Source organism: Gekko japonicus, unplaced genomic scaffold (genome assembly GCF_001447785.1).
Source record: "Gekko japonicus isolate JY-2015 unplaced genomic scaffold, Gekko_japonicus_V1.1 scaffold779, whole genome shotgun sequence".
NCBI lineage: Eukaryota > Metazoa > Chordata > Lepidosauria > Squamata > Gekkonidae > Gekko > Gekko japonicus.
In genome coordinates this window covers 440,630-456,214 of record NW_015174296.1, presented here as the reverse complement: position 1 = coordinate 456,214, position 15,585 = coordinate 440,630, and the positions used below count along the sequence as shown (strand labels likewise).

At 44.3% G+C, this 15,585-nt stretch overlaps 1 protein-coding gene across 1 annotated transcript in view; it reads right to left on the bottom strand.

Annotated features, from left to right (window-relative positions):
• The window catches only part of PPIP5K2 (diphosphoinositol pentakisphosphate kinase 2), a 108,942-nt gene that overhangs the window by 64,624 nt on the left and 28,733 nt on the right, over window positions 1-15,585 (bottom strand). The window contains exons 10-13 of the mRNA XM_015424083.1: window positions 5,601-5,687; window positions 4,197-4,272; window positions 3,990-4,099; window positions 2,217-2,302 (exon numbers count right to left, since the gene is read on the bottom strand). Coding sequence (XP_015279569.1) covers window positions 2,217-2,302; window positions 3,990-4,099; window positions 4,197-4,272; window positions 5,601-5,687 — 359 coding nt within the window. The remainder of the gene's footprint in view (window positions 1-2,216; window positions 2,303-3,989; window positions 4,100-4,196; window positions 4,273-5,600; window positions 5,688-15,585) is intronic.

Genomic DNA, 15,585 nt, shown 5'->3' with positions numbered 1-15,585 from the left:
GAGCAGTTAACCACCACCTGCTTGAGCATCTTGACCAAGAATAGAATGTTGGCCACCAGGATATAGTTATTTAGATCATTCTGGTCCATGAACACCTTCTTCAGGAAGGGTCTCAAACATTTTAAGGTAGTTGGAACTGTAACCTCCTGTAGAAAGAGGCATTTATGGAGTCCCATAATTAGGAAGAAAGATTTTATCCAAGTTCCAAACCTAAATGTGTAAGGCAATAAATGGCAAGGAAAGGTGTGCAGTCAAAGGCTATGTTTGATCTGCTGGGCAGGTTTAGTTTTATTGTATGGTTTTGTAGCAAATATGATACAGTTTTTTTTAACAGAAGTCTAATGTTTCCTCCAATCAATGAACTTCACAGAGCAATATGGGAACGTACACTGCAAAGAGGATCTTGACTAAGCTTATCCTCAAGAGAACCTGGATAAAGCTTGTGACACACCCAGATGACAGGCTGTTTTTTGCCCTTATTCACTTGTTTCAGGATCTCTTCAGTTGGATGCAAAGAACAAAAGCTTGATCTTGGTATTAGGGGCAAGAGGTAGAACAGAGTCTTGTGTGTGATGAAGACCTACAGATATCGCCCTAGTTTGGGATGCACAGTCAACTTCATGGTGAACTATGTTCTACTTCTGTTTAACCAACTTATAACCTTTCTCCTGGGGGAATTTGTATGGTGTGTTTCTTGTCTTCTGGGAGAAGTCATAGAATTGGTGTGGTATGGAGATTTGGTCATTCATTCCACATAGGTAAGAATCTTGACCCACAGAGCCATAGCAGAATATGATGTTTGCTCTGTAATATTCAGTTTCTGTCCTCTGCTCATCTAGAGTAGGGGTGTTATTTCCCATTCATAAAGAAGTGGACAGCTCTGGAGTTGGAAAACAAGTCAGTTAAAGACATGACACAGGTCGAACCAGATATATGTTTTTGGGTCATCTGGATGTGGACAGTACCATTGACAGTTTGACCATGTATTCTTGAGCGATACCATTAAAACCACCAGAATAGAAAGAGTGACAATGGTCTCTGATTGATCCCATAGGTACATCACTGATAGCCCCTCCTTTGCAGCTCCACAGTGAGATGTTTCATCAGCGAGGCATACTGTTTGAGATTTTCAGGAACAAAGATGGGTCTTTGTTCCATAATCTCAGAGCATATCAATATCAATGTGTATGAGTCTTTATCAGAGTCAGCAACAGAGCCAAAGCACAGCATGTGAAAAAGAGGATGATGCCAGTATCTGTACAGCTTTTGATATCAAAGTGAATGGTGCTCAAAGCAGTATTGGGAATGGAATGCACAGTCAATGCAATGGAACCTTGAAGCAAAGTTAGACATATAGCAGGTGCAGCCTAACCTACCTCACAGAGTTGTGAGGACACAGTGGTAGAGAGGAGAACAGTGTTAGCTACTTTGGGTCTCCTGGAGGAGAAAGGGAGAATACAAATGAAGTAAATAAATAAATGTCGTACACAGGTCAAAGGACACTAGTGGAACAACAGAAGACCACGTCAATGTAGGCTGCACAGCAGATGCTCATAATATTGATGGAAGAGTGGACTGCGGTGCCAAGTACACCACAGTGGATATCACTGTGGGAATAGGTTTAGTGCCAAGTAGGTGGCTTTGGTGGTATCCCATCATGCCAGTGATGTGTTGGCAATGCGTCGTCTGTATATCTGTCTGTGACTGGAAGCTTACCTCCTAAAATCGGGCAATGATTAAAGAAAGGCTGTTGTATCACATGTGACCTGAGATAGGGGAAGAAGGGAAACGTGGAGAAATAGACAAAGTAAATGACCTACTATACTTTTTTGTCTAAAGCTACCAAAAGAGACAGAGACAGCTGAGGTAATTTTCTGAGTTAATAAATGCAGATCTATTAAGAGTGAAGTGATTAAAAGAAATCTGTACAGTAAAATGTTTGCTCCTCTGATAAGAGCAAGAGCTGTGGCATGGTATCTTCAGGATCTGAGCACCAATTTTTAGCCTATAGCTCTAGAACTTTCCAGAGCTGCTTCTGCACTGCTGCATTATGTGGGTTTGAAAGAGCCCAGGAAAAATTATCAGTGTCTGCTGAAAATTCAAGTGACAGAATAAACAGTTTTCACTGCTATTATTTCCTTTAGCCTAACATAACAAAATCCAATAGGCAAATCAAATTCTAATAATGGATTTGTAAACAATTGATATCACAGTACCTTCTTCTTCGCTAGATGTTTTGGGGCAACCATGAGGGAGGTATGTCATCTGAACTTTGCGATTTATGCCAGAAAAATGTCCATACCTAAGGACAGCAAATGAAAAAATGAAAGGGAACCATTAAAATGGACTTCAGATATGCTGGAAAACACATTTATATTAATTATCAGACAGGAAAACAACATGTATTAGAGAGTAGATACTGAGGCAAAGCCATAAGGAATAAAGTTTGGGGGGGGGGGGATTGTATCACCATACCATGCTGCAAATGGTCAACAGAATGTCTGAAAGCTCTGCCACCTCAAAAATTCCCTGCATATACAGAATTAGCATGCCAAGGAAAATTCAGCTTAGTCGTTTTCTTGACTTGCTATTTTCTTGTGAAGAGTTCATTTTCATAGCAGAACATTCAAACATCTGACTCTCACCTTCAGCTGAAGTAGCATAATATGGAAAAGATCCAACACAATTCTACTAAATGTATAAAGTAGCCCTGAATCAGCCCAATGTAACAGCAATTTCACACAGAGGGCTGGTGAAGACATAATGTTCCCAGTCTCTTAAGAAGCCACATATTCAAAGAGAATTCATACATTCAGCTCTCATTCTCTATTCATTCTGCCCTTTCCTTTACATAAATATTACATAAAGAAAATTAAATTAAAAGTTAAATAAAAGTCTAGGTAAACAGAAATTTAAGCTGGCACTGAAATCAACAGACACCATGACAGACACATTGCTATGAGAAGGATATTCCATTTCTAATGCATCACTTAGTGCCATTTTGCACAAAATTGTGTGACAACGGTTTAACTGTTGTATCTACATGGAGTACATTCAGCACAAATTGGCTCAAACTGGCATTGTGTTGCCTGGATTATAGAATATGTTCGCCCCAGCTACCTGGCCGGTGCCAGCTTAAAATATTTTTTATTTACCCAGGCTCTTAATTAACTTTACAGAATTTTTGCCCACCCATTTTCAACATCATTCTGACTGCCTCATAACTTCTTTCTGAGAACTGTTGTTGTATTTCTTACTTTTAATATTACATTGAAATTATGCCTTTTAATCAGTATTGATGCTTTAATTTAGTTTTTGTACTATGTTGTTACATTGCAGATTTTAAATTTTTTAAGTGTTTCTAGTACATATTATTATAATCTTGTTTAGATCATCCATTGTTGCTGTTTATGTATACTTGAACTATGTTTACCTCTTCTGGTCTTACTTTAATGATGGTTATATTACAATGGTTGTACTTTATACTATGTTTATACTTTATACTAAAGTTGTACTTTATACTGTTATAATGGTATAATTAGTATAATTATACTAGTATAAATATATATGCTAGTATAAATAGTATAGTCAGATTTTAACAACTGTTGATATGTTTAATTATTTTGTTGTATTGTATTTTCTCATATGGTTGTAAACCATGAGCCTTGCGGTGCAGGGGAGGGAGGGCTAGAAATCAAAATAAATACATAAATAATGCTCTCTTTACGATACTATTCAGGTAGAGCAGAGACTAAAAATGTAAACAAGAAATAAACAGGACTAGACTTCATGCCATATAAAGCTAACATTTTGAAAAGGCAATAGTAATTTGAAAAAGGTAGCAGCCTACTAATATCACAAACTGATTCTCAGTAACAATCCAATTGCAGAATAATGAGGCCCAACTCCCTCTCAAGACCTGCTAATATCTATGCATGTCCAGAAAGATCATCATGCTCTGTCAAGAGACTTCCAAATTAAACACTTACATTTCCAACACAGTTTTCAATTGTTCAAGTTTAGCCTTGCTTTCTTCAATTTCAGAGTCATTGTTTTGCCCAAGTTCTACTAAAAGCTGTCTTGCAATATCAAGTACTTCCTGGAAAGATTTTTTTTAAAGAGTGGTATATTGTATGAGCAGTTTATAAAGATACAGTATTTTTATGTAGAAAAACAAGAAAAACTAACAAACTTGCCTGTAATTGCTTAGGTTTTTTCAGTTTTAGCTTCCCAGACTTATATCCATTGCATTTTTCGAAAAGATCAAAAAATCTTTAAAAGAAACATGTAATTATTAGAAGGGTTGTGGATTAATCTGCCAGCTATCACTAAGCCTTGTACATGAATCTCAATTTTTATGACAGGGAAAATGGCACGAACACAATTGTCCAGCTAAGGCCATGATATGTGGCAAATTACTATCTGGAATGAACATGAATGTTCACACACACAATAACAAGTTTATGTTTGTGGCTTCTGTACAGCCTCACATGCAACCATGCTTGCACAGGCCTGCCGCTGAGATCTTTTCTTTAAAGCGCTAGAAGATTTGGAGCACTCCCCCTCCTCTGTCTTGGGCCAGCTTTTTCCTGCCCAGCTGGCACGTGATGGGGGCAGGGAGAGTGCTCCTTCCCTCAGTCCTTTCGTTGCTGCCGTTGGAAAAGACCCTGTGAGCACAGGATCTCACAGTGGGGAAAGTAGGGAGGGATGTGTGCCTGCACAGAAGACCATTTGATGAACAACAGTTACAGGTAAGTGCAACCCTGTTTTGTTCAGGTATAAAAACGGCATGTATTCAGTGATGGCCTAGGTAGAAGAGGTATTTCAACATTCACAGAGGTTTATGTTTCTTACCCATTTTTGAAAGAGCTAGCTAATATGTTATATTAACAGAGCATTCTGACTTCTGAAATATATATTGACACCAGGCATTCTGGCTTAATTATAAATGTGGAAATGGTTTGCACAGTCCAAGCTTCACGGAATAGCCTATCCTACCTGGTGAACTTTTTGGGGATTATTTGTAAAATAAAATGAATACCATCTTAAGAGATGCCATGAACTTTACATGATGCCCCTAATACTTGTCTAGACAAACACTTTGGAATGTCCACTTTTCTAAACAATGTCCTGCCACTTCTCTTCTGTTACAAGAGCTTTATATTTTTAAGGTAACCACCTATCTTACAGAAATATCTCAGACTTGCCCTTTTTTACACCCACAGCATGGAAGAAAGCACTGTCAACTTTAGGGATTTTAAGCACCATGTTATTTTGCTGTTTTTAAAATTAAGAAAACACAAACTAAAAACTCACATCCCCAAAGCAAAGAAGTAGATATGAGCAGGAAGCACAAAAAACAGCACTAGCATGTTAGGAACTGCAACAAGGGACACTGATGCAGACATTCTAAATTCTCAATTCTGACATTTTAAAAGCTACTCAAAATCTGTACAACACTACAAACTACAGTTACACAGTACACAATGATACCCTGTCTGACACTGTAGATACCCTAGGCCCCTGGCTCAAGCAAGAAATTATCTTCAGGAGAAAAATGAAGATAAACCCATTTCTCCCTTCTCCTGCTGATCACATACCGTTGATGTTTAACTTCCATTTTCATTTTTTGTTTTGGTGTCCGATCCCCATGCCGTATAACAGCAATAACACACCTGAGTTCCATCCTATAAGTATACAAACAGCATGGTTACTCTTCCCAGTTATGGGATTCCAATTAATATTAAAAATTATATAGACCAGCTAAGCGATTGGTATAAACACAGAGTTCTATAAAAACAGCTCCAGTGTATTAAATGAAAGATTTTTGTCACTTACCGTTGATCTTCCTTTCTCAGTGGTCCAGGAATGGGGCAGTCCTTTACTTCTGGGAGTCTAGCTCCTCCTTTTCAAGGGCAGGGTTGCTATCTTTGTGATTTCTGAAGGAGAGGGGCTTATCTCCTAGAACTCCAGTCTGTTGACAAGCCTCGATTCTCTGTCTTTTAAGAACAGCAACAACTCGAACAGAGAAACTACACTAGGAAGGAAAAACCCTAACTAATAATGACAAACGTTCAAACCACGAGAGAACCAAACAACCTCCCCACTTAAGGACAGGGTTGGAAGAAGAAACTAGTTACTTCCTAACTCCCTTCCAACAAAAAAGGGCACCAGGTTGACCAGGACACAGTGCCTGTAGGACTAGTAACTGAACAGCTGACCTCATCGGCACTAGGAGTCATCTCCAGAGAAAACATTGGGTGGGAAGGACTGCCCCATTCCTGGACCACCGAGCAAGGAAGATTCATGGTGAGTGAGAAAAATCTTCTGTTCTCCAGTGGTCTGGAATGGGGCACTCCTTTACTTCTGGGACATAAAAAAGCAGTATGCCCCAGGGAGGGACCGGCTCCTAGTCCTGAAGGGTGTGCTGTAGGACCTTCCTGCCAAAGGCTACCTCAGCAGAAGCCACCCTGTCTATCCTGTAATACCTGGTGAAGGAATTGACTGATCTCCAAGTGGCAGCCTTACAAGTGAACTCCAAGGAGGGGAAGAAGAGATTGGATTTATACCCTGCTGTTTACTACCCGAAAGAGTATCAGAGCAGCTTACAATCTACTTTCCCTTCCCCTCTCCACATCCTGTGAGGTAGGTGGGTCTGAGAGAGCCCTTTTGAGAACTGCTCGTGAGAGAACAGCTCTGAAAGGACATATAACTGACCCAAGAGCACACCAGCAGCTGCCTGTGGAGAAGTGGGGAATCAAACCTGGTTCTCCCAGATTTGAGTCAGCACTCCTAACCACTACACCAAACTGGTTCTCCAAGGCTCTGTAAGCTGCTGAAGTGGCTGCCCCTTGGAGGGAGTGAGCTGCGAACCCCTGGGGTGAGTCCACACCGGAGGCCTGGTTAGGCCAACATGATGCACCCCCTAATCCACCTGCTGATGGAGGACGTGGAGACCTTTTGTCCCATGGAGGATTTCCTGAAAGAGACAAACATAGAGTCAGTCTTTCTAAAGGAACTCGTTCTATCCAAGTAGAAACTCAATGCCCTCTTAACATCCAGACAGTGCCATTCCCTCTCTCTGGGATGAATGGGGTCTGGGCAAAAGGAAGGCAGAACCACCTCCTCTGCCCTGTGAAAGGTGGAATTCACTTTGGGCATAAAGGCTGGGTCTGGGGACAGTATGACCCAGTCCTTATGAAAAATACATAAATCCTTGTGCTCTGAGAACACATTGAGCTTGGATACCCTCCTGGCTGACGTGAAGCCCACAAGGAAGAGGGTCGAAGTCAGCTCCTTTAGGAGGCAGGTGCCTTAAGAACCAAATTCAGGCTACAGGTGGTCAGCTCCTTTAGGAGGCAGGTGGACATGGGCTCCAAGGGAGCCCTAGACAGGGCCTTAAGAACCAAATTCAGGCTACAGGTTGGGAAACGGTGAACCTGCAGAGGATTGAGCAGGGAAGTTCCCCTGAGAAATCTCTTTACATGGGCATACTGGACTAGGGAGACCCCTTTCCTAACCCCTCTGACCACTGCAAAAGTGGTGACCTGTCTCCTAAGGATACTGGTGCTGAGCCCTTTATCAAGCCCCTCCTGCAAAAAGGAGAGGATCTCACTAACTGAGGCTGGAAAAAGATTCTAAACCCTGCTCCTGACAGCAGGCCTGAAACATCTGTCACATGCAATTACAGACCCTGCTAGTGGAACCTCACCTAGAAGCTAACATGGTGGAAACCACTCCCTCTGAGTACCCTATCTTTGTGAGGAGTGACAGCTCAACCTCCAAGCTGTGAGGTTTATCATTCCTGGCTGTGGATGTTGCATGCTCCCCTGTAGAAGAAGGAGGTCCTCCCTCAGTGGAAGCCTCCAGGAGTTCTGGGAAGACAGCCTGAGATCCTGAAACCAAGGCTTCTGCGGCCAGAAAGTCACCACTAGAACCACTTCCACCCCTAGATCGATTATCCTTGGCATCAGTCTTTGTACCAGCTGAATCGGGGGGTACATGTATAGCAGCTGATTTGGCCAGTCCCAGCTGAGGGTATCAACTCCGATGGCCTGAGCTCATTTTGCCCTTGTCACAAACTTTGGAAGTTGGCAGTTCTGCTCTATGGTGAAGAGATTCACTTTTGGTCTTCCGAACCTTAGGCAAATCTGATGGAATACTGCTTTGTTCAACATCCACTCTGACTGATCTAGAGTCTGCCAACGAAGCCAGTCTGCCAGGAAGTTGTCCTGCTACGTGCACTGCTTTGACTGACTCCAGATGAACTTCCACCCACTGAAATAGGAACTGCGCCTCCTGATGAAGAGACCGGTGCCTGGTGCCACCTTGCCCATTTATATAGGCCTTGGTCATCATGTTGTCTGTGTGCACTATGATGCTGACCTCAGAGGAGATCCTGGAAGGCCAGGAGACCAAACCTTATCACCCTCAGTTCCAATATGTTTATGCTCAGAAGGGACTCACCCAGGGACCAGACCCCCTGAGCCATCCTTCCCTGTGCATGTGCTCCCCCAACCAGTGAGGCTGGCAACTGTGGTCATCCTGACTCTCCATGGTTCCCTGAGGGGACTCCCTTCCAGGAACCTTGAGGGCATCAATCACCAATTGAACTCCTGATGGAGAGAGCCGGTGAGCTGAAGGAGTTTGGACTGTTGGCTGGCAATCAAATCCTGAAAAGGAAGCAAGAACCCCTGCAGGGGACGGGCATGGAACTTGGCCCACTGGAGCACTTCCTGTCAGGATACCATCATCCCAAGGAGCCTTGCTAACAGCATCAGGTCCACCCTGGGGCTCTTGATCACCTGTTGAAGCATCAAATACAGTTTCTGCTGTTTTCCTGGGGACTGGAAGATTCTGTCTTGAACTGTGTCTATTTGAATACTGAGGTGCAAGATTGACTGTGTCGGGATCAGATTGTTCTTCTCCATATTTATCAAAAACCTGTGTTCCTGGAGGCGGGAAACCATCCGGTTCACATTCCTCCTCCCCTGCTGGAAAGATGGGGCTTTTATTAGGATGTTGCTAAAATGGAAATATTGCCACATCCTGTCCTCAGGTATGCCACAAGCACAACCATAACTTTGGTGAAAACCCGGGGAGCTGTCTTCAGGCCAAATGCAAGGGCCCGATACTGGAAGTGCTTCCCATTGTAGGTGAACTTCAGGAACCTCTAATTGGCTTCTCAAATGAGGATGTGAAGATAGGCCTCTAAGAGGTTTATGGAGGCCAAGAAGTCTCCCTTCTGAATGAAGATCGCGATCGATCTCAGGGTCTCCATTCTGAATTTCTTCTTCCCTATCTTCCTGTTCAATCATTTGAGGTCCAGGATAGCTGTGATGTTCCCATTTTTCTTTGGGACCAGAAAAAGAATGGCGTAAACCCCCAATGTTCATTGCACCTCGGGCACCAGCTTGATCGCACCGATGTCCAGCAGGTGCTGGATGGCCTGCAAGAGAAGGAGATGCTTCTGCTCGGAACATTTCCTGGGGACCTGAAGAAAATGGTTGCCCGGCATCGTGCTGAATTCTAGCAAATAGCCGTTGGTGACCATGTCCAAAGCCCATTTGTCTGAGATGGAGAGTTCCCATTGAGCTGCAAACTGTCCCAGCTGCCCTCCTGATTCCTGGAGAGACCGAAGATCCTGGATAGTCAGGAGAAGGGAGCCTTCTTGGAACCCTTGTTGTTCTGACCTGTTTTGTTGTAGTTGGCTGCTCTGCTGGAGTTCTGCTGTTTTGGTTGCCACCTACCCTTGAATGGCTTGGAAGGGCTGGCTCCTGAAGGGTCTGGAGATATCTTGGATCCTCAAAATTAATGAAAGCATCTCCAACCTACCATCCTTCCTCCTGGAAGTTAGGGACTTCTTCTTATCTTTGTCTTCCACAAGTATTTATCCATGCCTTCTTCAAACAGGTTGCCTCCCTCGAAAGACACACTTGCTACCTTGGCCTGGGCAGAGGGATCCACCTCCCAGTTCCATAGCCAGGTGGTGCACCTGGCCATGACGCTTGAGGCCATGGCTCTAGCTGACAGCTGTATGGCATCCAAGGAAGCATCAGATGCAAACACTGTGGCCAGGGTGATCTTCTTCAGCTCATCCTTAAGTGCCTTGGGAACATCACTATCTGCTGCTGCTACACCAGAAACCCAGGTATAAGCTGCCCTGGTAAAGAGGGAGCAGGTAGTGGAGGCAGCAGTGTGGAAGTGGCTTCAAAGTCCTTGTGTAGAGCTTGTTCAATTCACTCATCACAAGAATCCCCAGGGAAACCATCGGATTCCAGTGGGAGGACAGAAGTGGAACACTGGACACAGGATCGTCTACTAGAGGAATCTTAGATTTCTTAGCTGCCTCGGGAACTAAAGAATAAAACGTAGGAATAATATTGTGGTTAGCCTTTGGCTTGGCAGGGGCTTTCCACTCTGAGTTGACCATATCATTAAACATAGCAGAAAAAGGAACCCCGGAAGGGGCTTCCCCCAGCCTTGGGCAGAGCTCAGAAGGGGCCATCTGGAACATTTGGGTTTGGTTCCGCCTTTTCTTTGGTGCCGTGAGGGATTTCAAGGGCCTGCAACACCTCAGGCAACAGCTTGCTATAGAATTCCTGAGGAAAAAGTTGTGTCTGCATGGGGGGGTTCTTCCTCCTAGGAGAGCTCTCCTCCCTCCTTAGTGGAGGAAGCATCTGAGACTTCTGAGTCCCCAGAGTAGAGCCCCATCAAAGGACTGGGTTCCCTGGAATGGCTGGGGGACAGATTCAGCCTTTTTTCTTGTAAGGAGGAGGGGATCTGTTTTCCCTCTTGCTTCTGGAAATGCTGCTGGAAGTGTGGGATCTCCCTTGCTTGCCGGAGGGCCTGGGAACTAGCTTTATGAACTCCCTAAACTCCTTTCTTATCTCCCCCCTGATCCAGCCCAGAAGATTGGCCTGAGCATTGTTGCCTGAGAGATCCAGGGTGGGCATTCCCTCCACTGGGTTTTCCTGTTGGGACCCTGAAGTGGAGGCACCTGCAGGGGAATTTGGGAGAACAATGTCTGACACCACACACTCTGGGGCCTGAGAAAAGTCCCTCCTTGGCAGCTGTTTCCCTGCTTGAAGGGCAATAGTGAAAGTGAAGATGTCCTGCTGGGGCTCCCCTCCTCTGCCTTCTAACTCGCCCACTTTCAAAAAAAGGAAACCAACAGACCTTACCGGGATTCAGCAGCAGGTGGCGATGTCTGACCAACATTTGGAGCCAGCTGGAGACTGTAGCTGCCGGCTGGCCCCCTTTTGGAGCCTGGGAAAAGACTGCATTTGCACCACAGTGCTCCAGTGGCAAAAAGCAAGCTGCCTTCTGCCTGTACTAGGCTCCCTGAAGTGAACCACCACCACCATCACTTGGATTCTTGGGCAGCAAGGGGAAGGCTATTGGCCCAAGGACAGGAGGTCCCTGCAGCTGAGGCTCACTGAAGGAAGCAGGGGCCAAGGAAGACTTCCAGCTGCTGCTCCTATTCCCTCTGACTGCTGGAACACGGTAGGGGCACAGGGGAAAGGGGGGAGGGAGAACCCGTCCCCACTCCTCTACAAGCCAGGAGGAGAGCAATCCCAAAGGGATCAGACGAATGTCCAAAGAAAGAAAAAACAAAAAAGGAAACTTAGCCAGAAATCACAGCACTCACTAGAGCACAGCTGATTTCGTCCTGCACCTCAGGGCAGGGCTAAAGAAGTGGAGTTCTGGGAGAAAAGCCCCTTCCCTTCAAGAACTGCAAAGATAGCAACCTTGTCCTTGAAGAGGAGCTAGACTCACAGAAGTAAAGGACTGCCCCATTCCAGACCACTGGAGAATCTATATACCACCTTTATTTTAATACACTCAAGGCAGTTACATCAATACAAAATAGGAACTGGAGGGCTTGAACCTCCCTCAGGTGTGAGTAAGAGATACAAAACCGATGTCACAACGAGAAAGGAACTATGGTTAAGCCTTCAACAGAATGCTTAGAAGTCACCGTTATTACTTTGGAAAGTAAATTTTGGAATATCAAGCTTCAAGTTTGGCTATTTATGACTCACTTTTAAAAAAATATTCTAAAATAAGCTACAATCAAAGTATAAAACATTAAAACCCATAGTTACAAGTTAAATATAATTGGTATATGACAAATTCAAAAACCTGAATAACCAAAGTATCTTTAAGGCTTTCCAAATGACAAAGAAATACTAGATCTTTTATTGAGATGTCAAGAGGCAACAGTAGTTATCATGGATTGTGCTCTGCATTTGTTTTAGTTTTTTCTTAGGGACTGAAAGCAAGGATTGCCATTGGAGACTAGGTATCATTAAGGCGAGAGTTATCCTGTGGGATTCTACAGGACTCAGTCTTATTCTCCAAACAATTCAATCCCTATGTAAAGCCTATATGAGAAATCATTCATACAATTGAAATTGGATGTCATCAGTATGGTGACAACACCTAGCTCTTCATCTCTCTATTCAACTCTCCTACTGAGGGTTGGAGGTCTTGATTCACTGCTTAACTGCAGTGGTTGAATGGCTAACAGTGAACACACTGAAACTGAATCCTGACAAGATGGAGGTAATGCTACTTGGGGAAGCCTGAGATCTTGAAGTACTTTGTGCTTCCAACTTTTGATGCAGTTCAGCAGACCCTTGCTGACTCATTAACAGCCGAAGAGTTATACTAGACTCAACATTACCCTTGGAAAAGCAAATTAATGTAGCTGCAAAAAACAAAACAAAAACCTCTTTCTTCCAACTTTGTTTACCCCAGAAGATGCCCTCCTTCCTAGACTGCGCAGATCTGGCCACCTAGATACATATCATGGTAACATCAAGACTAGACTACTCTAATGCACTCTACATAGGTCTTCCTTTGAAGTCATCTCAGAGACTCCAGTTGGTACAACATGCTGCAGCTTGGCTACTATTAGGAGCTAGATGGAGCATGCATATCACACCAATTCTGCGGTTACTCCATTGGTTGCCTGTCCGTTACTGAGATCAATTCAAGTTACTCATGATCACATATAAAGTCCTTCATGGCCTTGGACACTCATATCTGTCGCACTGCCTCTCCTGCTATTTCCCACCATGATGGCTTCACTCATCTAAGCAGGACCTTCTGCAGGTACCACCCTGAAATGGGTGAGAACAACAGCTGCCTGTACTTTCTCTGCTGTGGAACTGCCTGCCTGAGAAGGTCAGGAAGGCTTCCAAACTTCTGGCATTCTGCAACTATATAAAACAGAATTTTCAAGAGGATATTTTTATAAAGACTTTCTTTAGTGCATAGCTATGTTTGAATCGGGCCTTACCAGAGTCATCCAGAACAAGTTGCTCATCCCTTTAAATCCCCAGCCAATGTTCATCTGAGCAGGAGCTGGATGAGGGACAAGTGAACTGCCCACCAAAGAAGGTGGCAGAAGTTTAGGTAGGACCAGGTCCCAGGGCAGGACCTCGGGGGAAAGCATGAAATTGGGCAATTACGGCCGTGTCACAAAGGCACCATAGGAAGACTGATGGAAGGACATGTTCAAAGGTCTGGGAGGGAAGGCAAGTAAGAAGGTCTTGGTACCTCTCCTCAGCATGGTGAGGGTCATTTTGGGGCTGGGTGTATGAAATGGGGCTCCCTGAAGAAGGTTTCCTGAGGTTTCACACCACTTCAGGGAAGCCAGCACTTGTGCAGGGAATACGAATCGTTGAGATTGGGGCTGCCATTGTGGATGGAACCTCTTGAGGAACCACAGCTGAAGTGGTCTCATTTGTAGTCTGGCGAAGACAAGTACCACTGTGGTGGTGACCATCAGCCCTAGGAGTCGTTGGATCTGTTTTCCTGACGCATCTCCCTGTTTCTTCACTAGGTCGATGAGAGCAATGATGTCATCCGCCCTCATGGGAGGAAGAAAAGCTCAGCAGACCTTTGAGTCCAAATCGCCCCGATGAATTGGACTCTTAACGAGGGGAAAGAGCATTGACTTTTTTAGGTTCACCCTCAGGCCCAGGACATCTAGGGTAACCAACATCAAATCGATATGGTTGAGCAGAGTCTTTCTGGAGTATGCTACCAGCAACCAATCGTCGATGTACGGGAAGATCCGCACACCCTGGAGACGGAGGTAGGCCGCGATGACAATCATCATTTTTGTGAAGACTCTGGGCACTGTTGAGAGCCCAAAGGGGAGGGCTTTGTATCAAAAATGGCCGCCCCCAACCACAAAACACAAAAACCCTCTGTGTGATGGGTGGATAGTGATATGGAAATATGCATCTTGCAAGTCTAGGGTTACCATCCAGACGTCTTTGCCAAATTTTAGGAGAATACTTTGCAAGGTTGTCATGTGGAATTTCTGATAAGAAATAAAACGGTTGAATCCCCTGAGGTCCATAATAGGACGGAGGCCTCCGTCCTTCTTGAGGACAGTAAAATAACGGGAATAAAACCTGTGGTGATGTTGCATCATTGGGACTGGTTCTATAGCATCCCTTTGAAGGAGGTTTGGAATTTCTTCCAGGAGCATGCTGGATGGTGGCATACGAAGAGGCCACGAAGAAGATCAATTAAAATCAATAGGCATTAACAAATTCCAACACTTGTTGCTAATTACTCTGTGAACCAACATCTGGTTGAAGCAGCATTATTTGAAGGAGCATGACCAGGACTCACCATCACATTCTGAGGAATTTATTTTCTCTTTTTAAACATTTTAAAATTTTTGTATAACATCCAGACTGATTAAGGGTTCCTAGTGAACCTCAGAGCTTTCACACTGTTGTGGGTCATTTGGTTGGTCCCAATAAAAGGTAGTATGGAAACTGTGCTCCAATTTTTATTTATTTTCTGTTTTACTTGGAGACCCACATAGCTGCTAACAATTTCTTTCAGAAAATGGGCAGAGCAGTTAGCCAACTCTTCTAGGGGTGTCTGAAAGCCAATGGCACATCTAGTCCAACACTCCGTATCACAGTGGCCAAAAACACCAGGTGCCATCAGTAGGTCCATCAGTGGGGCCAGGACACCAGAAACCTTCCCACCGTTGCCCCCCCCAGCACCAAGAATACAGCGCATCACCTGCCCCAGCCTGTGAGTTCCTATCTATACCTTGTGGCTAATAGCCACCGATGGACCTCTGCTTCATATGTTTATTCAGTTCCCTCTTGAAGCTGTCCATGCCTGTAGCTGCCGCCACCTCCTGTGGCAGTGAATTCCATGTGTTAATCACTCTTTGGGTGAAGAAGTACTTCCTTTTATCTGTTCTAACCCGACCACTCAGCAATTTCATGGAGTGCCCACGAGTTCTTGTATTGTGAGAAAGGGAGAAAAGTACTTCTTTCTCGACCTGCTCTACCCCATGCATAATCTTATAAACCTTGATCATGTCACCCCTCAGCCATCGTTTCTCCAAGCTAAAGAGCCCCAAGCGCTTTAACCTTTCTTCATAGGGAAAGTGTTCCAACCGTTTTATCATTCTAGTTGCCCTTTTCTGCAATTTTTCCAATGCTATAATATCCTTTTTGAGGTGTGGTGACCAGAACTGTACACAGTACTCCAAATGAGGATGTACCATCAATTTATACAGGGGCATTATGATACTGG